We start from the raw sequence: 25166 nt of genomic DNA, 5'->3' as shown, positions 1-25166 counted from the left end.
GTGTGTATATATATGTATGTATGTATTATATATGATGTACAGTATCAAGGACACTGGATTCCTTGGAGCTGGAATTACACTTAGTAGGTAGCCTCCATCCAAATGCTGGGAACGGAACCTAGGTCCTCTGGAAGAACAGCTTAGTGCCCTTAACTGCTGAGCATCTGCCTAGTGCCAGCATAATTGTTACCGTGTGTTTGATATGAGCGGTATATAAATGTAAGATGTGAGGCAGAGACAGTCGGATCTCTGTGAATTCTAGAACAGCCAGGACTGTTACACAGAGAAGCCCGGTCTCAAAAAAGCAAATATATATGCTTCCTCAAAACAGTTTAGTTGGGGAGACAGGAACTGTATGGAAGTAGAAAAAGCCCATAGAATCTGGACTAATCATAGAGAAGAACAGTGGTTTCTAAAATCACTGAGCAGAGGCAAGGGCAATGGAGCCATTACAACACACCCTCAGCACTCTCTCGGCCTGTGCTGTCTATCCATCTGCTTGCCTTTCACTTAAGCATTTTGATGGCCTTCTGTCCAGCTCTGTCATCCAAGGCCCAGCCACACTCAGCTGTTAATGGGGAATTCTGTCACTGGTCTACTAGCCAACTGAGAAAGGCTTTTTTTTTTTTTTTTTTTTTTGGTCCAGGAGGTGGGGTTTTCAATTGGGGATGTGACAGAGGAAGCCAGTGGGGGCTAGCGGTGGCTTGAGTCTTGGCTCAGGTTCCCCTTTTGTTTTTTAATATTTGTACATAGGATTTTGCATTTTAATAAACCATAAAGAAATTTTTATCACCCAACTTTGTCTTTTGGCTTTGCCTTTCTTCCCAAAGCCTCCTCAAAGCTCTCTCCCATCTGCTTATATCCACACAGCAGGAGTGAGGAGAGGAGCGGTCAGGTCTGTAGACAAAACGAGGCTTGGTATATCTTTTATTAAGGTCACATTAAAAGGAAACACTTCATACAAAACACCAGGAAAAATCACTTTAAAAATTCTAAATAGTTAAAACTAAGTTTATAGGTAGACACATAGTTTCTACCATACATAAGGCTGTGTCAGGGTGTTTGTAGAGAGACAGGTAAGCCATAGGCTACAGGTGCAGCACCAATAAGATACTTGAGTCGAGGAGCCTGGCGGGCCTGGCTGACATAGTAGAGAAGGGGGGCCCCTGGGCCTGCTCCTAGCCAGCCCTGCAGCAAAGCCTCTGTATAGCGGTCAATGTCACGGTCAGTCACATCCCAGAGATTACCTAGAAACAAGGGGCTGGGAAGAAAGAACGGAAGAAATACAAAGTAAGGGTCTATAACATAAATATTGGAAAACATTAATGGTGATAGATATGTAAAGAAGCTTGAAGCAATGAGGAGCTCCCTTGGCTTATAGTTCTAGGAGGGCCCAAGACAGGAAGAACCTGGGGATGGGGACAGGAGGAGTTTTAATGCCCTAGGGCAAGTCTCATTCCTTGGCCTCACCAGCCAGCCATGATGTACTTGAGCACGATACCAGCTCCCTCCAGGTTTCCATGCACAGCAAGGGCTGCACTGCTACAGCCAAACAGCAGGGCCACTGCCCGGCAGCTCAGCCGCATGACAGCCTGCCCATCCAGGAAGCGGGCACCAGCTCCGTGCCCTGCATAGCTAAGGCAGAGGAAGTGAGAAATAATTACTGAGTTATCATTCCTAGGCCCCTACTTGTCTCCAGAGGCCCTAAAACGTCCAATCATCCCATAGTGATATCTTCCTCCAGAATGCCCCTCACCCTACTTCCCTGACCCAAACACTCACATATATAAGTCATGCTCTGTCAGGGCAGCCTGCACCTGCTGAAGGCTTGGCACTTCCCCAATCACTCCTTTCCAGCCAGCTTCACTACAAGGAAAAGGGGAACAGCAGACAGAAATGAGATGCAACAACTGACTCGAGCAGGAGCACAAGCATTGACCCTGCATGGTGTCTCTACCTTCCCCACCCTACTTTATGCCTTCGTTTCCAGACCTGCTAAAACTGGCTCGAAATCTCTCCTCTGTGCTTGACAGGTTACTGTGAGGGTTTAGGATATAGAAGGTATTCCGTGGATCCACACCTTGGTTCAGCACCGATGAGGCCCCAGCCTGAGGGGTAAGCACTATCAATTAGGGTCTTAGTCTGTCCAGGATGCCCAGCCGCCAGCATAATCAAAGCCATTCCAAAATTGACCCATCATTCAGCTACTCCTATCTTCCCAGGGATCGAGCATCCCCAGGCCCTATATCCCATTTTCCCACCTCTTTAGTGATGGAGTAGCTGAGGAGGAAGTGGAAAGAGGGCAGCCGGGTGACAGGCAGTGCTCGGAGGCTGGACATGCTTTCCCACGGCAGCTTCTGCAGGTCCTAGAGAAAAAGCACTCCAAGGTTACTTGCTGCCCCAGCACATAAATGCAGATGTCTGAAGGGCTCAGAGATGAGCTCATGCTCACTACCCTCTAGACACTGCTCAGTGCCCCAGCTCTTTACCTTGTCTAGGACCAATACAAGATGCTGACTTCGAGGGGCCACCTGGCTCCGTACCCGTTCTACCGCCTCACTCAGGAGCATTTGGGCACGTTCTGGCTGGGCTGGGCACAGCCCATATGCCAAGGCCTGAACATCCTGGCTGGTGAGGGTTTTAGCACCACTAAGAATGACCTACAGGAGAATAATGATTAGTGGGTGTGGGTGCCCCTGGCTGATAGAAAAAAAACCATTATCACACTTCCCCTTCCATTTCCTGAACTCACTTTTAGGAGAGTGGAGTCAGGATATTCCCAGCCACATTCCTGCAGCAACTCTTGTAAGCGAGAGGCCTCCTGGGCAGGGCCAGGGTCTGCACTGGATGGCAGCAGCAGCCCCCGCCAGCAGCCCAGCACATGCTCCTCTAGGGAGGTGATGAGTTCCTAGGGCAGGGGCCAAGCTTTCAGTTAGATAGGAAACATATTTAAAAATGAGGAATTTCTATCACTCTTAGAAAGTCTATGTCATTTCATTTTCTCACACTTAAAAATTAAAGACATAGTTGGGTGGTGGTGGTGTACACCTTTAATCCCAGAGCTCATGAGGCAGAGATAGGCAAATTTCTGTGAGTTTGAGGCCAACCTGGTCTACAGATTGATTTCCAGGAAACCAAGGCTACACAGAGAAACCCTGTCAAGATCCTGCCCCCTCCCCTCTTGCTTTTCTCCCTGCCCTTGGAGCACACACCTGCATCCTTTGATCCAATGCTAGCCTCCCTGTCCACCACGCTCGTTTCTCAGTACAGCTGCTGTTTTCTTTCTGGTCCTTCTGGATGGCATCAAACTCTTTCAGCATGGAGCTTAGTGGGAGCTATGGGAGATGAAGAGTTATGAGATTTGCTTACCTAGTGGCTGTCACCTTTCCATCCCTTAGGGACAGAATTCAGGCATCAAGGTCCATATACGGCAAAATCTAGTCCTTGGTACAGGAACCCTACCTTGTTTTGGGCAGTGGGAATCTTCACAGTAACTGGAGGGTTGTCCTTTTCCAGTCGGGTCAGCAGAAGAGTATTGCTCAAGGTTCCAGGCTGGAGGGTGGCCAGGGCCAACACACAGACAATCACCCCTAACATATGCAGAAGACACACCCAGAGTCAGCAAACACAAGAGGTACTTGCAGACTTGCCTTCTACAGAGTCCCTCAAGACAACTCCAGGAAGTCTTCTCTGGTCAATAAAGTTCAAGTGAGCTCTCTTGCCATTACAGCTCCTGGCAACAGGCAGCTGGTACTTCTTTCTATCCCTCACAGCAATTAACAAAGGCTGCATTCAGAGTAAGGGCTCATATCATATTAGCATCTATCATTCTCTCCCTCCTTCCTTCCTTTCTTCCTTCCTTCTTTGAGACAGTTTCTCTATATAGCCCTGGCTGTCCTGGAACTCAGATTCATCTGCCTCTGCCACCACCGCCTGGCTTAGCATGTTTCATTTTAATGTCAGAAGACTCCAGACATCTCAACACACACCTGAAGAAAAATTGTGAATTTCAGAATAAGTCTGATGTGAGGAGAAAAAAAAAAAGTTAATATGAATCATAGGGCATGACAAACAGGGTGTGGTGATGCATGCCTAAAAATATCAGCACCCAGAAAGAAGGCTGAGGAAGGAGGAGTTTGAGCTTGAGGCCTGGGTTACATAGTAAGGCCCTATCTCAGAGGGAAAGAATAAAAGATAAAATATAAGGAGCAAAATCTAGGTAAACTAACCAATCGCTTAAGCTCATCTACTGAGTTCAATTAGCTATGTAAGAGGACCAGAGACCCAGCCGGAAGCAGACATCATACCACTGGGTATCAGAGCCAGGTGCTCCTGGAAACTGTTCTTCTCTGCCTGGGGGAAGTAGCCAGATCCCAAAGCTCTGAAGGAGAAGAGGTTCTGGATGCGGGCCAGATGCCCCAGGGGGGCACCTCCAGGCCTCTCTTTCAGGTTCAGTCCTTGTAGATGCTCTGCTAATTCAGGTGACCTTTGGTGCTTCTGGGCCTTGCTGTAGGCAATACAAACAGGAATGAGCCCGTCTCCACACAAGTCAGGACACTTGCCCAGCAGTTTGCCCAGTATACCCTCGATAGCATTCACCTGAGCTGTCGGTGCAGATGGGTGAGCAGCTGGTGACGACAAGTGATGGAAACAGACTCAGCAACAAGGAATGCGGTGGCATAGGGGTCCCGGTGACCCAGACACAAAGCCAAGAAGCGGCAGAGGTGGGCATAGAGCCCACTTGGAGGGCAGTGGCTGACACCATGGAAAGCAATGCTCAAAGAATCCGAGATGGAATCCAAGGTAGAAAGATCTAGAAACAAGTCAACATTATTGCTGAACATGAACCCCTATTTCTTAATTAATGGGACCTTTTAAGTTATCCCTATCTCACCTCCCATAGAGAAGAGCAAGGGAATGTGCCAAGAGAATTGACTCTTAACAGACATCATTCCACCCTATCCCCCTAAAGCCCCAATTTACAATGAAGGAAACAAAAGCTCAGAGAGATTAAGTCTCTTGCACAAAATGCAGATTTCAACCAGGTTCAGAGACTGCTAGACCCAGGAAGCTAGAGCCATAGACTGGGAAGATGTGTATCATCTATAATATCAGAACTTTATAGAGACAGAGGCTCAGTATTCCCAAGTTCTAGGTCAGCTTGGGGGCGGGGGCAGAGAAAGAGAGAGAAAGCCTGGCATGGTGGTATGCTGGTGTATGATTGTACTCCTAGTATTTGGTAAGAGTTATCCTTGGCTACATTTAAAAAAAATAAATAAATAAAATAAAAAAGAGCCTTTAAATCCCAGTACTTGGAAAGCAAAGGCAAGCAGATCTCTGTTGAGTTTGAAGACAACCTGGTCTACAGAGTACATTCAAGGTGTACACAGTGAGACCCTGTCTGGGGGAAAAAAAAGACAAGCTGGGGAGATGGTTCACTTGTTAAAAGTGTCTCTTATGGAAGCTTCGTTTGGACACTCAGTAACCATTTAAAGAGCTAGCCAGACAATGGCATGAACCTGCAATCCCAGTGCTGAGGAGGCAGAGACAAGTGGACTCCTGGGACTTGCAGTCAGTTGAACTATTCAGTGACCTCCAGGTCAAAAAACTAAGATGGAGAAAGCAACTAAGGAAGAGATCAGTTGTCAGTCTTTGTCCTCCACACACAAAAACACATATGCATGAATACACAATTGACACAACACAAATATACCCACACATACATGAAAACACACACACACTTGCATTCATACAAAACTGAGTAGGATGGTGCACACCTATAATCATAAAAGCCGGCCTGGACTATATAGACAATGTCTCAAGAAAACATTTTTTGAAAGTTTATCTCCCAAAAAGGACAGATATCAAGAGACCTGTGGGCTCAAACCTCCCCAGGTAACCCAACTTCAGTGGTTGGTATACTCACCAATGGGTACAGGGACTGGGAGAGGTGGAAGCCAAGGACCAGGGTCACTATTGGCCTCCTTGTCAGGGTACAGGACAGGCAGTTCTGCCTTGCAGGAGTCCCGTCTCAACACCTCACATTCTCCTATGGGTAGGTGAGGGCCTGCAGCTGATGCCTTCTCAGCTAGGGAGAGAATATGACTTTTCATGATGCTCCCTCCTCCTTTCCTAGCCCCTTCCTTCCCCTTCTATACTACATTCCCAGAGCTAGCAAAGGCCTTTTCTTACCGGAGTCCCAGGGACACCCAATACATAATATACAACACATGCCTACCTGCCGTCCTATCTGAGGCTGAGTCTTCCCCATCAGAACCCCTGAGAATTTCAAAGCTCATTTCCAGCTGGTTGTCCATTAGCTCCTCTTCAGGAATAGTTCTCATGATCTCAGGTCCCAGGCTGGCGCAGACACAGAGGGCTGTCTTGGGACCCTCTTCTTCACAATGTCTTGATGTCACCTTCTTGGCCCGACGACCCCTACCACTGAAACTGGTGTGTGCAGGGTCACTATCTCCAGCAGCTACTGCATCTGTCTTCAAGTTTGGGCCCTTCCTGGTTTGGCCCCGGCCCCGGCCTCGGCCTCGGCCCCGGCCAGCAGTCCCTCGTCTCTTAGGTTCCTCTACAAGTTGTGCTTCAGTTGAGACCAGGTCTTCCAGGTCACTGTCATCACTGAAGTTCACCTTCCACAGAGGGAATGGGCAAAATAAGAGTCAAGAAACTCTCAGCAATACCTTTCAACAGTAGGTGGCACTATGGAGGTATCAACAGGTGTCTCTCTGATGACTTCAGAACTGACCTCCCTCATTGTACTTGCCACTCTCAAACCCCATGGTAACTCAGTTTGGAAGGAGGAGGAAAGAGTAGATAGGAAGGATGACAAGGGAAGGAACAGAGCTAATGAAGATGCATGGGCAGGACAGACAGATCAACACTCCACTTGGCTATGGGGAGCTACTCTACAAGGACCATACTCTGTGGACACCCATCTTCATGCCACTATCACCTAACCTCAATTCCAACTTACCTTAAGGCGAGTCTGGACTCTCCTATGTACCCTGGGGGCCAAGGGAACCTCAGGCTTGCTCTTTGTAGAATGGACTTCTTCAAATATGGTAAAAGGGACACGAGGGCCAGCCTGCCTAGCCCGGCCTGAGGGCTTAGGGGTACAGGGTGTCCCATCCTCTTCCAGACCTTTCTGAGAGATATTATGGAGGGGTGGGGGAGCAGAAGCTATCTGCTGGCACCTTTGTCCAGAGCATTTTTGTCTCCGAATCTTAGTGGGCTCTAAGACTGTGGGACTTTTTACCAATGGTGGCTGCCAGCCCCAGGTGCTTGCAAAAAGTTCAGAAGTACAGCAGCTGAAGCTGGCCAGCTTTGCAAGAGCCTGAACCAAGAGCAGGTTGGCTCGCCAGAACTCCAAGTATTGTATCCGTGTTGCCACAAACTTCAGCCCTGATGCTAGGACCTTTCCCAAATTCTTTTCAGATGTCTGGTTCAGGCACTCCATTGCCAAGTGTGTGTATACTTGAGCCATAAGTTCATCAAAGAGGCTTGGGACAGAAGAGGGGGGTGCACTGTGTTTCAACGAAGCTTGAAGATTTTGTGTGAAGCGCTTGGTGGTTGCAGGGCAACCTTTCAGCACAGCTTGTAGTAGATCCAGACCTTGGGCTTTATGCCCCATGGCCAGCTTCGAGCCTGCAGTGACCAACACCCAGCGTAGACAGACTGCTGAGAGGACAGGGCTAGCACACAGCAAGCAGTCACAGGCGGGTGAATGGGACAGGAAGCCAGGGTTGGGAGGGGGCTTGGTTTTCAGGACTGGGGAGGAGTTTGTAGAGGGTTGGACAGGGCCAGGTTCCTTGAGCACAGTGGCTACCAGCTCCAGGGCAGGGCCTCTCAGGAAGGGTTCCTCCTCTGGTAGCTGTGGGGAACAGGGGACTTGAGTCTGCTGCTTCCCTTTCTGCATACGGACCTTCTTCACAGAGTCTGGGTGCTGGGTCATGCTACTAAACTCTAGGGAGAGAGAAGATCAAAAATTACAAAACTAAGTCTCAAGAAGTCTGCCATAGGGTTCAACGCACTGTACATGCCATTTACTTAAAAGTTACTCACAACATTTGTGTAACACACAAAAAATTAGGGAAATCCTCTTCAGAAAAAAAAAATCCTAGTATTTTCACTCAACAAGACTTAACAGTGCACTCTACACACCACTTTTGTAACTCAAAAGATCTGTGTTCTCACTTGATAGGGGAGGTGCACAGGAGATAACAGAGGTAAAAATATTAGACAAGCTGGGCATTGTGACATACACCTTTAATCTCCAGACCCCAAATAGTCACACATGCATGTTAAAGTTTGAGGACAACTTTTAGGAATCATTTCTCATCCCACTATGTGGGTCCCAGGGATTGAATTCAAACTATCAGCCTTGATGTAAAACATCTTTATCCATTAAGCTATACAGTCAGCCATAAAGTAATTATTTTGTTTGGTTGGTTTTTGAGACAGGGTCACATTACATGGCTTTGGCTAGCCTGGAACTCAGAGATCTGCCTCCAGAGTGGTGAAATTAAAGGCATGTGCCACCAATCTAGTCCTTTAAAAAAAAGAAAAAGAAAACAAAACACTAAAATGTAGCAGGGTGTACCAGCACACACCTTTAGTTTTAGTACTGAGGAAACAAACATACCTCCTTGAGTTTAAAGCCAGCCTGATTTGCTTGACTTACATAGTGAGTTCAGGACAGCCAGGACTATATACAGTAAGACCTTCTCTTTAAACAAACAAACAAACAAACAAGCAGCTTAACAAATAAAATAAGCCAAAGGTATTCAGCAGTACTGAAAAACAGCCAGGAAGAGTTGGGCTTATGCAAATTCTCTCTGCAAGAGGAACACTAATGTTCTGCCTGAAGTCAATGTCACTTGGTACCAGACACCTGTCTGATTCAGAATGTAGCCAAACCTTTATATATAAGTACATGTTGCAATACAGATCCTCCCCATCAAGCTTGGGAGGGACCTGGCAGCTCACCTGTGGAAGACTCAAGCAGGAACAGAACCTGCTGTAAGTCTGACTGACAGAGGTCAATGTCACCTCGGGCCAGCTCCAGCTCACTCTTCAGTACAAGGAACAGGGCACACCTTGTGAGAAGAGAACCAGTTAACAGAAGGCTGTTTGCCTGGAGACTCTCCTCATTCTTTCCCAAGCCCAGCCCTTGCCATCTTTGCCTGAGTCCTCAAGCTGACTTATGGCCTCTCTGAGGGAACCCTCTGTATAGTCTCACCCCAAATCACCCTTCAGCTATATTTCCCAACTGCATTGCTTACCAAGCTCCCATGGGCATAGGAACTTACAGAAAGACAGTATGTGAAGTGTCCTGTACAGATTTATCAGGCCTGTCAGCTTCTAACCCAAATTAACTAGGCGTTTCCTACTTAGCCATAGGATGCCTTCTCCTACCAATCTCTGTAGGTATAGTACGGAACTTGGACAATCATTGGGGAATACACACTCAAAAGCACATGGCAGGAGCTGGAGTCCTTCCTCTCACTTACTGGTGAGGCATCTGCAGCTTGGTTGTAAGTTTCAGTGCCTCCAAGCAAAAGGCCTTGGCTTCACTCACATTCCCCAGACGGCCCAGGCGGCCAACCAGCTTCTCTGAGCAGCTCAACACCTCTGTGAGAACCTGCCACTTTTGCACTAGATTTTCACCTGTAGTAAATGAAAGAGACAAGACTTTAATACAGGCCACAGATAGCTACTCTGGAGACAAAGCACCCAATCCATCCTATCTAGTATGTTCAATCAATCATCCAGGGTCCCACACTCCTCTTCACTCACCGTAGTCTAGAAAGGGTGACTCCACAGCTGCTTTCTGAATTGAAAGCACATCACCACCCATAAGAAGGATGATGATGCTTCTGAGGAGCTTGTGGGCATCTATGAGTGCTGTCTCAGGGGTCTGCCAGCCTGTAGTGAATGAGGCAGAAAAAGACGATTGCAGCAGCACACCTAACACCTTCAATTAAGATAGTAAACACAAGCCCTTGGGAGGCACAGGCTGGAGGACCTCTGTGAATCTGAAGCTAGACTGGCCTACAAATCGAGTTTCAGACAGCCAGAGCTGTTACACAGAAAAGCCCTGTCTGTGTAACAAACCACAAATTAATTGATTAGGGGGAAAAAACCCCAAGCACAAGACACTCTTTTCCTTCTGCACCTTAGGCAAACAGAGCTAATCAATCACAGAATTCCTTCCCTGAAGTCCCCTGGGGGAAAGAGGGGTATCTTAGAATTCCTTTTAGTTTAATATTCCAAGCAGTTACTGGTTAAGTGATTAGATGCAACAAGTGAAGTGAAACCCATTTGCTACCACAGGCACAGGTAGGTTCTAGATAGGATGTTTCACATGCTGGACAGCATGAGCAGATGGCTGCAAAGAACAGACAGACAGCAGACAAACCATGAACACTGTCCAAAAAGGCTAAGAGCTCCCTCTTTCACCTTGATCCCAGAGCTGCTCACGAAGGACACTTGAGAGAATGTTCGATGAGAGGCTAAGGTAGAAAGCCAGGATTTGCAGGGCCTGGACACGTAGCAAGTACCAAGCCTTGGATGTCTTCTGGAGGGCAGGATTCCGAAGGACAGAAAGCAATAGAGAAACACCCTCCGTCACCTAGGAAAGGCAAAAAAACCAGAGAAGAGTCATATATAGCCGAATGGTGGCACACACCTTTAATCCCAGCACTTGGGAGACAGAGGCAGACAAATCTCTGTGATTTTCGACAAACCTGATCTATAAAGCTAGGGCAACATAGAGAAACCTTGTCTCCAAACAACAAAACAAAAAACAAAAAAACAACACCCCCCCCCAAGAGAGAAAGAAAAAAAAAAAAAAAAAAAAAAACAGAAAAACTGGAGCTTGAGCAGAATAAGAGATGATCAAGACACAGCTAATTTGGACAGAAATTGAGATGTTTTGGCACCTACTAGATTTTCTAGATCAGGGCTCCTGTGCTTCCTCATACCCAAACCACTGTTTTCCTCTTTCTTTTTAAGAAAGTCTTGCTGTCTTCCCCAGTTCTTAAAGCCCTTAATGTATCTTTCCACTGCAGAAATGGGCAAAGAAAGAAATTAATGTCTACTACCATTGAGGAAATCTCGACTGCTTTTCAGGGTCCTGAACATTCTGTCTAGATGCAGGAAAATCTCAGAAGCCAGACAAGTAACATGAAAATCCCAAAATTTCACAAGGTTCAGGGCCTTTGAGAATTAGGAAAGTAAGAAGAACTAGGGTGTAGCTTGGGCTGGGGAGATGACAAATGTACAGATTCTGACATGCAAACATCAAATCAAGCTTGAAGACCAAAATTCATAGGGCCAGAACACATGCAAATACTAGACGGCTACAGCAACGCATTCATAATTCTAGCACTAGAAAGGAAAGGCAGTGGATCCCTAGAGCAAACCAGTTCACCACACTAGTTATACAGGCAAGCTCTGGGTTTGACTGAGTTCCTGTCCATAAATAACATGGGCAGTGGCAATTACCTTCTGGTAAGCCCAGCAGAGTTGACTTCGAAACAGAGCACAGGTCAGGGAAAGGAGCTGGTATGTATCAGTTGCTTGGTCCAGACTCTTCAGGCTTGATTCTGCCTCTTCCAGGTATAACTAATTAGACAGGATGCCAGCAGAATGCTAGTTATAGGCTCTTCACATTAAAATAGAATAAAGCATTTGCAAGCAAGGCATTGAATATTACAAGCTACAAAAAGCTACACATTTGATCCTTAGAACACTTTCAGTTAACTCTCTCTTTCTCTCATGCTCACACCTGCCTAAAGAGCAATAGATGAATAACCTCAGTCACCTTGGAAAAACAAAAAAAAACAGAGAAAAGCTTAAGATGCCCTCGAGGGTCTGTCTGCAGTTCAAATCTCTGCCTTCTCTGCCTTTAAGAATGAAAAAAAGAGTTGAGCAGTGGTGGCTCATGCCTTTAATACCAGCATATGGGAGGCAGAGGCAGGCAGATCTCTGTGAGTTGGAGACCAGCCAAGTCTACAAGAGCTAGTTCCAGGACAGGCTCCAAAGCTACACAGGGAAACCCTGTCTCAGGAAAAAGAAAGAAAGAAAGGAAGGAAGAAAGGAAAGAAGGAAGGAAGGAAGGAAGAAAGGAAGGAAGGAAGGAAGAAGGGGGCTGGAGAGTGGAGCAATGGGTCATCAGATAAGACACTGGTTGCTTTTCCAGAGGTTCTGAATTCAATTCCCAGTACCCACACAGTAGTTCATAATCACCAATAATACGATCTGATGCCCTCTTCTGGGATGTAGGTATACATGCAGAATACTCATACATAAAATATAAAGGAAATGAAACAGCGATTTTTTGGAAAAAAGTTGTGGTACAAAGTCAGGATAGTATCATTTGGGTTATGAGAAGCCATGGGAGTATTTTGGGAGGGAAACAGATGATCAGATCCCATGCCAACTGGCAGAAACCAGAAGATGAAATCAAAAAGGGGAAACTGGGTTTTAGTGTAGTGGCAAAGCACTTATCTAGTGTGCCTCGGGCCCTGGGTTCAACTGCCAAGAAAAAAGGGGGGGTAGGAAGATGGGGATGGCCCTTGATACCAGCAGAGGCTGTGCAGATTCTGATCTGCAGAGTTCCAGGACAGCCAAAGCTACACAGAGAAACCTTGTCTCAAAGAAAAAAAAAAAAAAGAAAGAAAAGAACAGAAAAAAAGGGGAGAGGGACAGATGGGATGAGTGGAGAAACTGAAAAAGCCAATTAGAAGTACGGCAGCTCCATCAACTAAGTCGTGGGAAATGGGGCAGATCTGCAGACCTGAGTGACAGTTCTTGTAATAGGCAGGAAAGAAGCCTCTAGAGTTCCCATGCTATATATAGTCAAATGTTGGGTAGAAAGCGGCCTCTTTACTACCCCATCTTCTCAAGGAGAAATGAACCTTTAAAGCCACTTGCCCCCATGAGCCCCAGACTCAACAAGCCAGCACTTACCTGGGCATAGCTGGGACAGCCAAGGCTCAAGAGTTGCTGGGTAAGCTGGCAGGAGGCACTGACTGCCTTTGCATGGTCCTGTAGTCTCTTAGATACAGTCTGAAGGAGCAGGAGAGTCTCCAGAGCCTGCAGGGGCTAGTCATCCCAGAGCAGAATGTTGACTCTGCTCCTGTGATAGCCTGTATCTCCAACCCCCCAGGCCTCTGAAATGTTAGACCTCGGGGTGTTCACACACACTCAGAATCCATCAACCATGCTCAGGAGATCTATAAACCAACCTGCCCTCTCTCGTCCTTGTCTGTTTTGGGACAGGGTCTCGTGACCCAGACTGGCCTCAAACTTGGCTGTTATCCAAACTGGTCTGGGGGTGAGAAAGTAGGCACACACCTTTGATCTCAGGACTCAGGAGGCTGAGGCAGATCTCTGATAAGGCTAGCCTGCTCTACAGAGTGAGTTCCAGGATAGCCAGGGCTATACACGAGAAACCTTGTCTCAAAAGAAAAGAAAAACTGGCCTTGAACTCCTATCCACCATGGTCTACCTCCTCTATGCTAAGACCACAGGCCCTGCTGTTTCAAAGTGCAGCCACAGTGACGGACCTACAATCCCTGCACTGTGGAAGTTAAGATAGGATTACAATTGTGAGTTAGAGGACAGTCTGGACTACATAGACAGACCCTATTAAAAAAAAAAAAACTATTAGAAAATAATAATGGTGGTGACACACTTAATCTCAGCTTGATCTACATTGGAGTTCTAAGCAAGCAAGATCCTCACAGTGAAAATCTGCCTCAAAAATAAGTAAATATATAAATAGAAAAATAACAACTAAATAAATAGGAAATGTAGTTCAGTTACTAGACTATTTGCCTAGAATGCAAAGTTCCTGGACATGATCCCCAACACCACTAGTACATGGGTGCTTACTGTATACCAAGGACTGTGCCAAAAGGCTTCCATGCTCATTTAATTTGCATAGTAATTCTAATCTCTATTGTATAGAGCAGGAAACTAAGATTCAGAAAGATAAGCTCCTGTAAGTGTTCAAGTGGAAGAGCCAAGGCTCAAACCTAGATCTGAGACAGCATTTTGACCCCCCACCCCAGTGCTGGAAATATGCCCTAAAAGTTCACAATAACAAAGTATGAGTTTTAAAACCGTATTTTATTTTTTTGGTGGTTAACTGGAGGTTTAACCCAGACCCTGAACATACTCAGCAAGTGCTCTGTACCGAACTACTTCCCCAGCCTTTTCTTAGTTTTGGAAACAGAACATCATTATAATTTTAAGGCTGGAGTAAAGCTTTCGATTCTTGCCTGAGCTTCCCTAGTAGCTGGGGTTGCAAGTGTATGCCACCACACCTGTTAGGAACTAGCACAAAAGAACAACAATACCCACTTTGGCTTTCCTTTTATGGTTGTGAACATGGGGTGAGTCAAAGGAAGAGCATCAGTCTGTGAAGCCCCTTAAGGTCATACATAAAAACAAAGTTGTCAGGCTGGCGAGATAGCTCAGCAGATAAAGGTTCTTGTCACCAAGTTTCATAACCTAAGTCAGATAGCAGGACCCACATGGAAGGAGAGAAGTGACTCCCACAAGTTATTCTAACTGCCACACTCACATCCAAACACTTTGAATAAATAGTTTTTCAAAGTGTGTAGAATTGGGCCTCATATGGTCACATAGGCCTATAACCCAAAGGCAGAAGCAGGGGATTGAAGGTTTAACCCTGGCCTAGGTTCCACAATGAGATCTCTCTTTTTTAAATTGTTTTTTATTATATGTGTATTGGTGTTTTGTTTGCATGCGTGAAGAATCCCCTAGAACTGGAGTTATATAGACAGGTGTGAGCTGCCATGTGGGTACTGGGAACTGAACCTGGGTCTTCTGAATGAACAGCACTCTCTCTTAAGACTTTTTTTAATTGTGTGTGTGTGAGAGAGAGAGAGAGGAAGAGAGAGAGAGAGAATGTGTGTGAGATTCTGTTTGCCTAAATGTGCACCACAAGCCTACAATGTCCACAGAGGCCATAAGGCGGCATCAGATCACCTGGATCTGGAGCTACAGCTGTGAGCTGTCATGGGGGTGTTGGGAATTGAACCGAAGCCACATGTAGTAGTAATTCTATAAGATAATGCTTAAGTTTTCCATTTACCCAAAACATTTTCCATGCATCATGTGCTGAACATTGACAATGCCCTAAGGTGAAATTATTGTTTCCAAACCTTTTAGTGGCACTGGACTTTGCATTGCTAGACTTTGCCCTTTGTTTTGTTTTGATTTTTTGAGACAGGGTTTCTCTGTGGCTTTAGAGCCTGTCCTGGAACTTGCTCTTGTAGACCAGACTGATCTCAAATTCAGAGATCTGACTGCCTCTGCCTTCCAAGTCCTGGGATCAAAGGTTTGCTCTGCCATGGCCCGGCTTGTCCTTTTTTTTTTTTTTTTTAAAGGAGGATATTACCATATAATGCAAGCTGGCCTCTAACTCATAATCCTCCTGCCTCAATCCTCCCAAGTGCTAGTATGGGAAGTGTGTGGCATCACACCTAGCAGAGCTTATTTTCTTAACATTTAGGTTGCATGGCTTCTCAGCAGGTACACAGCTCGAAGGGAGGGAGCTCAGTTTCTGCTTTAACCCAGTGGCATAGACTCCATCAGTTGTCCTTTTACCTTTGACACCAATTGGTAGAGGGCAGCCAAGATTTGCAGGGAAGCTGCAGTCTGCTGGAAACACCGCACAGCTGGGGCTGACTCCTTTGTAAGCACCTCCTTCCATAGGGCCAGGGCTTGGTCCAGGCATTTGGACTGAGCTGTAAATCAGAAGGTGACCATTTTCTCTACTTGGCCATAGGGAAAGAACTTGGCGTTTGTGCCAGCCACCTCCTCATTCTCTCCCACATCCCCAGCACAAGCCCAGCCTCTTTCACACTAGTGGTATCTATGTTATCATCTACACTGTTTACTGCCCTCACTCACCCGCATCAGCAGCCAGGTTGAAGGCAATGTTACTGTATAGAAAACGATCTTCCTGGAGTTTATCTTCATAGTTTAGGTCATTGACTTCAAATTCCTCCATGTTAGTAGGGGCCTGGGCTCTCCGATCCCGCTCAATACCCTGATTGGGAGAGAAGAGAGACTAATACAAAAACCAGTACTGGTACCAGCTCAGTGGAAGCAGCCCAGGACAAAAACTATTGATTCATGCCCAGTAGCACAGGCTCAGTTCCACTTACTTCCTGCATTTTGGCCTCCAAGGTACAGATGTAGAGCCATAACAAGGCTTGTGCTTTATCGTCCAGAAGGCAATCCTGCTCCTGTGCCTCAGGCTTCACAGACTCCAGAAGTTGTAGGGCTTCCTGGATAGCATCCAAGGCAGAGCTGTAGTAGAGACAGATGCACTTAAGTGGGGCCCACTACAGACAGCTGGATACATTTCAGTTCCAATGACCATAAAATGAAAGGAGTGTTCAGGAACAGAGCAGGAAACCAACCCCCATAACAGTAATATTAAGGCAAGGAGCAAAAAAGGCCTCCCTAGTCATTCCTCCTCACCAGTCGGTCTGCTGGGCAAAGTTGTGGTAGCACAGCACCTGAGCCAGTTCTACCAGGTGGGTAGCTCGTGCCCAGGCTCCAGCTGCTGTCTCTTCAGGGCTGAGCTCCAGCAGATCACAGATGACATTGAAGCGTTCCTGACCAGTGTCAGCCCGTACCGCCTTGTAGGCCCGCAGCTCCTCCCTCAGCAGCAGGACCTGTGTCTCTGGGTCCCAGCAACTTAAGCTGTCTCGCAAAGTCCTGAAGGGCAGATCAGCACCTGGGTCAAGAACTTGAAGAGTCTTTGCATCCTTGCTACTGAGCCTCAGCCTTAGGTTGGCACAGCTCCTCTAACTTAGGATGCTGCTTGAGGGATCACATCCAAACCTGTACCCAGGAGTTGTAAAACCCTGTATTGCCTGGCTTCTGACCACCTAGAGACTGTCTCATTGGGCATGTCAAGCCCTTTCCTATCTCCATCCTCCATGCTGACTTTCTCAAGCCACTTCCCATTCCCAAGCTTGTTTCCACCCCAGTGTTTTCCTATTCTGAGTTTTCTATCCCAAGGCATTTATGATGGATTCTACATCTTCAAGGCTAACATACATACATCACTTCTCCAAAAAAGGGACCCACCTAAAGTCCTTCTTTAATCTGGTCATAGTTTGTCTTTGTGAAATATACATACAAAAACACTGTTGTATTTCTCCAAGTAGAGCATAAACCAAACCAAACAAAAACACTGCTTCTTACCACTATGGTCCCTATACCTGGCATGCAGTAAGCACTCAATGTGTAACTGAGTGTGTACTTTCTCAAAAGTGTGTAACTTTCTCAAAACTAAGAATCAAGAAGGCTGGGCATGGTAGCACATGCCTTTAACCTCAGCACTAGGAAGGCAAGGCTAGCCTGGCCTACATAGCAAGTTCCAGCACTATATAGAGATATGCCCAATCCATGGGCAAATAATTTAACTCTCCTCTTCTACTCACTTCAGCTGTAGCTCCTTGTCTCCTGCCTTAGTTGCATCCATTTTGACCCGAACCCAGAAAGTGACTGGCTCAGCCATGTGTTCAAAGCTGTAAGGTTGCAGAGCTGTCAGCCATAAGGTCACCATCTCGCAGCCCTGGGCCTGTTTACCCAGTTTCTTTAAACTCTCCACATGCAGCCGGAAGCACCTATGCAGCTGACCAGACAGGTTAGAGTTGGGAGCATGGAACCAATGAGTATACACACAGCAGAGCACACAATCACCACATGGGAGGATAGCAGGCAGTCCCCCTGCTTCTCTGCACACCAGACAACTAAGCATCCGGGTCTTCTCTTCAGGGGCCCCTCATGGTCAATATTCACAAAGTTAAGGACCTGCCCCACCTCCTATGGCCTTTCCTCAGCACAGGTCACTGTCTGGTCCTGACAGAAATGCAGGGCCACTCTTACTTTTAAGAGCTTCCTTCTTTCTACCTTCCTCCTAGCTGGTTAAACTTCATATTAAGCCTTGATTTCTTTTTGTTTTGTTTCTTGTTTTTTTGTGGGGTTTTTTTTTTTTTTGAGACAGGGTTTCTCTGTGGCTTTGGATGCTGTCCTGGACCTAGCTCTTGTAGACTAGACTGGCCTCGAATGCACAGAGATCCACCTGCCTTTGCCTCCCCAGTGCTGGGATTAAAGGGGTGCACCACTACCACCCAGCAAGCCTTGATTTCTTGCACCATCCACTTCTTTCCTACCTATCCTTTTCTGCCCAGGCTACCATAGTTGCTCCACTATCAAGGCTCATACAGTGGCGGCAAGGCAATACAAATGCCAACCTGATGTCATGGCTCCACTTATATCCTTCAGCTACTCATGCCCTCATTTGAGATATAACTCAATGCCCTGAACTACCCATTGTCACTTGCCAATCCAGCCAACCCATCCTTCCAACTCATTATTGCTTAAGACATTGGTTTTTACTCTGGTTTTCAAAGGACTACCACCAAGGGTGTGTGTGTGTGGGGGGGGTTCTTTTAAAATAAAATATGTAGATGTCTGAGCTCAAGAATCGGATGTAATTAACTTGAGGAAAGCATTAGAAGAGAACTTTTCTGAAGTTCTCTCAGGTGATTCTCATGTGAAGCTAGGATTGGAACTGGCTTAGGAAGAAGCCCCAAGTGAAAGCCAGCCATTTCAAAGAAAAAGACTGCCAGGTGTGGGTGCACACGCCTTTAATCCTAGCACTTGTGAGGTTGAGGCAGGTGTGGAGCTCTTCTGAGTTTGAGGTCCACCTGGCCAACATAGAAAATTCCAGGCCAGCTGGAGCTACACAATTAGATCTTGTATAAAAAAAAAAAAAAAAGAAAGAAAAAAAAGAAAAAAAAAAAAAAAAAGAGGAAGGGAAGGAAGACAGGAAGGCAGGCAGGAAGAAACAGCACAAGCAAGGGGGTTAGGGAAACACTCCCTGAGCACTGGTGCTCACCCTGGGGTTCTGCAGGGTGGCCCTTTCACAGTACTCAAGGCCACCACCAACATGACCTTCTGCCTCCTACCTTCTCAGGAGGCACCTCGGGACAAGCACCTGACTTTGCCAAGCCCAAGTGCTGACAGACTGGCTCCAAGATGGCACAGGCCTCCTCATAGAGCCCGTGACTGAAGAAGCTATAGGCCAAGTTGCTGCTGTAAGAGGCTGCAGGGAAAGAAGGGACAACTGACCGTTATAATGGCTCCATGTCCCTGGAGTCAACTCATCAGCTTCTGGAAGAGAACACTATCAAATCAGACCATCAGGGAACACAAGGGAGGACAAGTCTCTCCTTGGGCTCCACATCAGCTGCTGCCCACTGTCCCTGTGGAGGGCTGAATCTTGACCTATTCTGCCTCCTTCCCTCATGCCACTAAGGCCATATTACCTTCCTTAGCATTCCTTGAACATATCAGACCCTCTCCAGCCTTCAACATTTTTGGCACTAGTTGTTTGCTGTACCAGAGATCTTTATTTCTAGGCAGCATCATGGCTAACACCTTCCAAGTCTTGTTCAAGTCACACACCCACGAGACAGACCTTAAACACCTAATTTAAAATGGTACTTGTACTCCTTACCCTTCCTGGATTTTTCTTTTATTTTTTAAAAATGACTTAGGCTGGAGAGATGGCTCAGAGGTTAAGAGCACTGGCTGCTCTTCCAAAGGTCCTGAGTTTAAGTCCCAGCAACCACATGGTGGCTCACAACCATCTATAATGGGATGGAAGCCCTCTTCTGGCATAAATGCTTATATGTAGATAGGGCACTCATTAAATAAATAAAGAAATAAAACTTTTTTTAAAAATCTGTTTTGTTTGTTTTTTTTGAGACAGGGTTTCTCTGTGTAGCTTTGGAGCCTGTCTTGGAACTCACTTTATAGACCAGGCTGGCCTCGAACTCAAGGAGATCTGCCCACCTCTGCCTCCACAATTTTAATTGTTACGTGTATGAATGTTTTGCTTGCTTGCATGTGTACCGGGTGTATGCCAGGTACCCATGGAGGTCAGAAGAATGAGTCAGATCCTTTGGAGCTGAAGGTACAGATGGTTGTTAGCTTGTTAGCTGCCATATGGGTGCTGGGATTTGAACCCAGGTGCTCTGGAAGAGCAGTCAGTGTCCTTAACTGTTGAATCATCTCTCCAGCCCACCTCTTCTCACTTTTTTTAAACTTTATGTACAATATTCTGCCTGCATGTACACATGCATGCCAGAAGATGGCACCAGATCTCATTATAGATGGCTGTGAGCCACCATGTGGTTGCTGGGAATTGAACTCAGTTTATTCATTTTTATTTTGTGTGCATTGGTATTTTGCCTGCATGGGTGGGTGTCACTGTGAGGATGTCAGATCCTGGAGTTACAGACAGTTGTGAGCTGCCCTGTGGATGCTGGGAATTGAAGCCAGGTCTTCTGGAAAACCAGTCAGTGCTCTTCTGCCATTTCTCCAGCCCTCTTCTCTCTTTTTTAACATGTTAATAATCCATTTATTCAGTTACCTTTTCCCCCAAACAAGAGCATGGTTCCAGGGACAAGGATATATATATATTGCTTAGCAGGTTTTTGTTTTTATTTTTTTCTCCCCAGACAGAGTTTCTCTGTGAAACAGTCCTGGAACTCACTCTGTAGACCAGGTTGATCTCAACTCAAGAGATTCACCTGCCTCTCCCTCCGGAGTGACAGGATTAAAGGCGTGTACTACTGCCGCTGGCTGCTTGGCAGTTTGGTTGAATGAATGTCAGTAAGTTATTCTGAGTTGATGGGGAGGGGACAGTATTAAGGCTAAACTCAGGGCATTGCACATGCTAGACAAATGCTCTACCACTGGTCTACATTCTCAATCTAATGCAGTTTCTCAAAATATACATTGTAGCCAGGTGTGGTGGTGTCTTTAATCCCAGCATTCTGGAATCAGAGGCAGGTGGATCTCTGCTAAATTTGAGGTCAACCTGGTCAACATAGTAAAACCCAGTCTCAACTAAATAAATAAATAGATTAAATATAGAAAAAAAAGAATAATAATTGCCTCAGCAAAGGGAAACTTGAGTGGAGAACAGATTAGGGACTTTTGATACCATATGACTTTTTTTTCTTCTTTTTGAGACAGGGTTTCTCTGTGAAACAGCCCTAAATGTCTTAGAGCTAGCTCTATAAACCAGGCTGGCCCTCAAACTCACAGAGATCCACTTGCCTCTGCCTGAGTGCTGGGATTAAAGGAGTGGGCCACCAACTCCTGACCTAAGAAAAACGGGGTCTTATATATACCTGGATGGCCTGGATCTCTCCATATAGATCAGGCTGAACTCACAGTGCTAGGTTAAAGGCATATGTCACCGTACCAGCATTATCTGGTTCTTAAAAGTTTAAGTTATAGAGTTTGAGAGGTGGTTCAGTGTTTTAAGAGCACTTGCTATTCTTGCAGAGGGCCTGTCTGATTCCCAGCATCCACATGGAAACTTACAACTGGCTGTAACTGCAGAATCCTCTTCTGACCTCTATGGGCACCAGGCACACATGAAGTACACATACATACATGCAAGTATTCACACATACAAAAAAACCCAAGCCAGGCATTGGTGGCCCACGCCTTTAATCCCAGCACTTGGGAAGCAAAAGGTAGGTGGTTCTCTGAGAGTTTGAGGCCAGCCTAGTCTACAGAGTACATTCCAGGACAGGCTCCAAAGTAATACAGAAAACCCCTGACTCAACAAACCAAAAATAAAGTTACCCAGTGGTGCACACCTTTAATCCCAGAACTCAGGAGGCAGAGGCAGGAGTTTAAGACCAGCCTGGTCTACATAGTGAGTTTCAGGACAACCAGAGCTATGTAGAGAAACCCTGTCTCAAAAAAACAAAAAGCAAAAAATTAAAATATAACTTGTGATCCCACCACTTTGGGAGGCTGAGGCAGGAGTACTGCTACGAGTTTGAGCCCAATTTGGACTACATAGAATGACTCTGGTAAAAAAAAAAAAAAAAAAAAAAAAAAAAACCAAACAAACAAATATAAAGGCTGTAATGTCGCATGTTAGGCACCAATGTTCTTATAAAGCAAACACCAAATCATACTGTAGAATATAAGACAAAAATCAGAACCAGCTGTCATAAGCCCCATCATGTCTCTCCTGGCATTAACCAGAGTGACTGCTCCTCATACAGTTCTCAAAACGAAGGCAGCCACTGGTCAGAAGTACAAAGCAAGTACTACATGTGACAGCCCTCCCCCAAAACTGCATCTGAGCAGCAAGACACTTACCAGTCAAGCCCAGGTAGTCACTCAGCTCTCTGCCTGACAGGCCCTTTAAAGCTTCCAGCATCCAGACAACAGTAGATCTGCAACTGTCCACTAGCTGGGCCAGCTCAGCTGCCTAAAGGGACAAGAAGGTTGGAGGGTGAGAAGAGTCATGCAAGGTCCACTGGGACTTTCATCTTGCACCCATGCCCAAAATGAAAGCAATCTGTAGACCAGGCTGGCCTCGAACTCATAGAGATCTGCCTGCTTCAGCCTCCCGAGTGCTAGGATTAAAGGCATGGGCCACCAAGCCAGGCCCCCAAAGCTCTCCTAAGAAGCAACCTCAGACCCAAAAACCAAACACATTTCTTGATTCCCAGATGGTACCTGACAGCCTTGGGCAAAGTCGTAAACCAACCCAGTGAAGAGATGAAGACCGTGGAAGAGCATCTGAAGCAAAGACTGCTTCTGCTTGGAGGAAACTTCACAGACCTGAAGAAGGAAAGAGCACCTGGTCTGAAACTCAGCAAGGTCCTGCTCAACAGGATGCTTACCAGGCACAGCCCAAAGAGCAGCTCACCAAGGACCCACAACTTCCAATTCTTCACAGAGCCACATCCCCACCTGACCTCCAGGGCCTTAACTCACATCTCGAAGCTGTCGCACCAGGGAGCAGTACCCTCCCAGAAAAGCAAAGAGCTTCAATATGGTATCAAGTGCACAGTGTCTCTTGATTCCTCTCTCCAGGCCTGAAAGGAGGAACTGGCAACTGTCATACAATGGCCGAAGTGGGGGCAACGGTTCCTCCAGGCTGGTGCTCAGAATCGCCGATGCCTTCATCAGAAGCTGAGCCACGGTCCCTGCTTTTTTTCCTGTATCTCCCAGCAGCTCAACACCCAACTGGCATAACTGGAGGCTGGGAGCTACACTGCTGTCCTCTAGGTGATCACGAGCCTCTGCCACTACGCTGGCAGCCTTGTGGTGGTGGTGGCTCCAACAGAGGCGACGGCAGTGTTCCAAGGTAAGTTCCATGAGGCAGAGGGCCCTCTGTGGAGAAAGGGGACCGGGAGAGCAACCACCCTCACCTACTAAGACACTGATCACATGCCTAGAGAGCATGTCATATAGGAAGTCAGCATCTGTTTCATCTAGACCACATCCACTAGCGTCGAACAGCTGATAGGCAGCTACTGCTCGACAGGCCGTTGGAGAAGCGAAGTGAGGAACCTCACAAGGGACACTGTCATCCTCCAAGAGTACTAAGAAGCTCAAGGCTTTCAGCCGAGTTGAGAATGCAGCTCGCCGCTCAGACAGTGCTTCCGCTCCCTTCCAGAGCAGAGAGAAACTGCCACGAGCCACAGCCTCATAGTCCTGAGGGGCAGCCTCTCGAGAGGTCTGTACCAAGCAGGCATGGAGAGACTGGGCAAGGCACAGAACAGTCTCTGGTCTTCCCTGAGCCAAACCATTCCGAAGTAAGATGAAAAGAATTCGTTCCAGATAGAGAGGAGGGCGCTGTGGGGTGGACAACAAATAGCCATCACAGGCCAGCTCTGCCAGGTCCAGCAGACTCCTCAGATGCCCAGGGCAATTGAGCTTGGCAGTCAACTGCTGGTTGCAAGCCCTAAGGATGGCATCACAGGTTTGTCTTCTTTCAGCATCAGATCGGCTGCTGGGAAAATCAGTTTGAGAACTGGACAGGAACTCCTAGGAGGAGAAAGATATAAACAGGATGAACAGAAAAGGAGGTGGAGAAAGAAAAGGAACTAAAAATCGGTCACACAGACAAGGATCCCCTCTCCCCAAATTAGGGCAAAACACATCAGGCTTGGTGGCACAGGCCTGTGTTTAATGCAAAAGGGTGGAAAGTTCAAGACCTTCCTGGGCGTGAGTGTGTTCAAGACCAGCTGGGGCAATTTAGTGAGACACTACCTCAAATAAAAAATTGAAAACAAGCCAAGAATTCCGGCACACGCCTTTAATCCCAGCACTTGGGAGGCAGGGCTGGCGGTTCTCTCTGAGATCCAGGACATCCACAAAGTTAAAAAAAATTAAACTGAAAACATATATCTCAGTGGTGAAGAACTTTCCTGCATGCATGGGTTCCTGTTCAATCCCCAGTATAGAAAACGAAAAATATTAAAATTTAAAAAGAAAAAAAAAGGGGGGGGGAGACAGATGGTCTTAGAAAACTTCATGTGCCCTGAGTCAGAAAGCTCCTCCACCTTCAAGTCAGACAGCAGCTCCTGGGCGTCCTTCTTGCTGCATAGCACAGCTGCGAAGTTGACTCCTTTGAAGTTCCTCATGGCAAAAGGCTAGAGGGAAGGAAATGGATTGTAGAAGGCTGCGAAGATTTGTAATGGAAATAGCCGGAAGATGGGATGAAAGGTCGTAGCAGTATTCATGGGACTGAAGCAGGGAAAGAATCCTACCACAATCCTATGCCTAGACTCTGGGCTTCCGTCATAAACTGACGCGTCCACTATTTCTTCCTCCAGACCAACCCCTGTCCTCCTGTCCCCACCACGCCACCCCAGAGGTCTCCACAGGACCCCCGAGGCTCCACAGAGGCGACCCGTTTCCCCCCGAGGTCAGAAATGGGAACGCCATTCACCTCGTCCTGAACACGCTCCCAGGAGACCCTCCGAGCCTTATTTCACCCAAAGTCACCGTTCTTTACGGGTCTAGGAAGTCGGAGCCACCACCAAAAATCCAAAAGATCGTCTTCGTTTTCCGCGCCAGCTCCTCCTTTCAAATATCCCTAATGGCCAATCAGCGAGAAGGTGCAACGCCGGCCAGCCTGCCGCGTGACGCTCTGGGAGTTGTAGTTTACCTGCCACACTGCCTGTCACGTGAAACCTGCCTGGGCGGGGTTCCGCTCTGAACAGGAAGGCCTTTGGAGCACCCGCAAAAGCCTTTCCCCACAA

At 46.8% G+C, this 25166-nt stretch overlaps 1 protein-coding gene across 1 annotated transcript; it reads right to left on the bottom strand.

The window, feature by feature from the left end:
• Nucleotides 1-910: 910 nt before the first annotated feature.
• Nucleotides 911-24929, bottom strand: Espl1 (extra spindle pole bodies like 1, separase). Its single transcript, XM_051190016.1, has 31 exons — nt 24854-24929; nt 24465-24554; nt 22891-23946; nt 22630-22734; nt 22267-22378; nt 19041-19177; nt 17508-17701; nt 16537-16776; nt 16218-16362; nt 15961-16099; nt 15655-15794; nt 12985-13119; nt 11518-11637; nt 10471-10642; nt 9808-9936; nt 9522-9678; nt 8998-9107; nt 6986-7974; nt 6253-6641; nt 5927-6090; nt 4600-4813; nt 4308-4507; nt 3463-3590; nt 3213-3335; nt 2753-2908; nt 2490-2660; nt 2262-2366; nt 1993-2108; nt 1783-1866; nt 1471-1635; nt 911-1261 (listed from the first exon to the last, which is right to left on the bottom strand). Exons 2-31 carry the CDS (start codon nt 24543-24545, stop codon nt 1054-1056), a joined length of 6384 nt encoding a protein of 2127 aa, XP_051045973.1. The 5' UTR covers nt 24546-24554; nt 24854-24929; the 3' UTR covers nt 911-1053.
• Between the last annotated feature and the right edge of the window lie 237 nt (nt 24930-25166).

This window comes from Phodopus roborovskii, unplaced genomic scaffold (genome assembly GCF_943737965.1).
Source record: "Phodopus roborovskii unplaced genomic scaffold, PHOROB, whole genome shotgun sequence".
In the NCBI taxonomy this organism is placed as follows: Eukaryota; Metazoa; Chordata; class Mammalia; order Rodentia; family Cricetidae; genus Phodopus; species Phodopus roborovskii.
Note: the sequence above shows the minus strand (reverse complement) of the source record. Positions and strands in the feature narration are given on the sequence as shown.

Coding starts and splice junctions, on each gene's coding strand:
- Espl1 (XM_051190016.1), bottom strand. CDS start 24,545: ATGAGGAACTTCAAAGGAGTCAACTTCGCAGCTGTGCTATGCAGCAAG. Junction 9,679..9,807: donor GTCACCCTTTCTAGACTACG/GTGAGTGAAGAG, acceptor CATTTACTACAG/GTGAAAATCTAGTGCAAAAG. Junction 3,591..4,307: donor CCTGGCTCTGATACCCAGTG/GTATGATGTCTG, acceptor TGCATATGTTAG/GGGTGATTGTCTGTGTGTTG.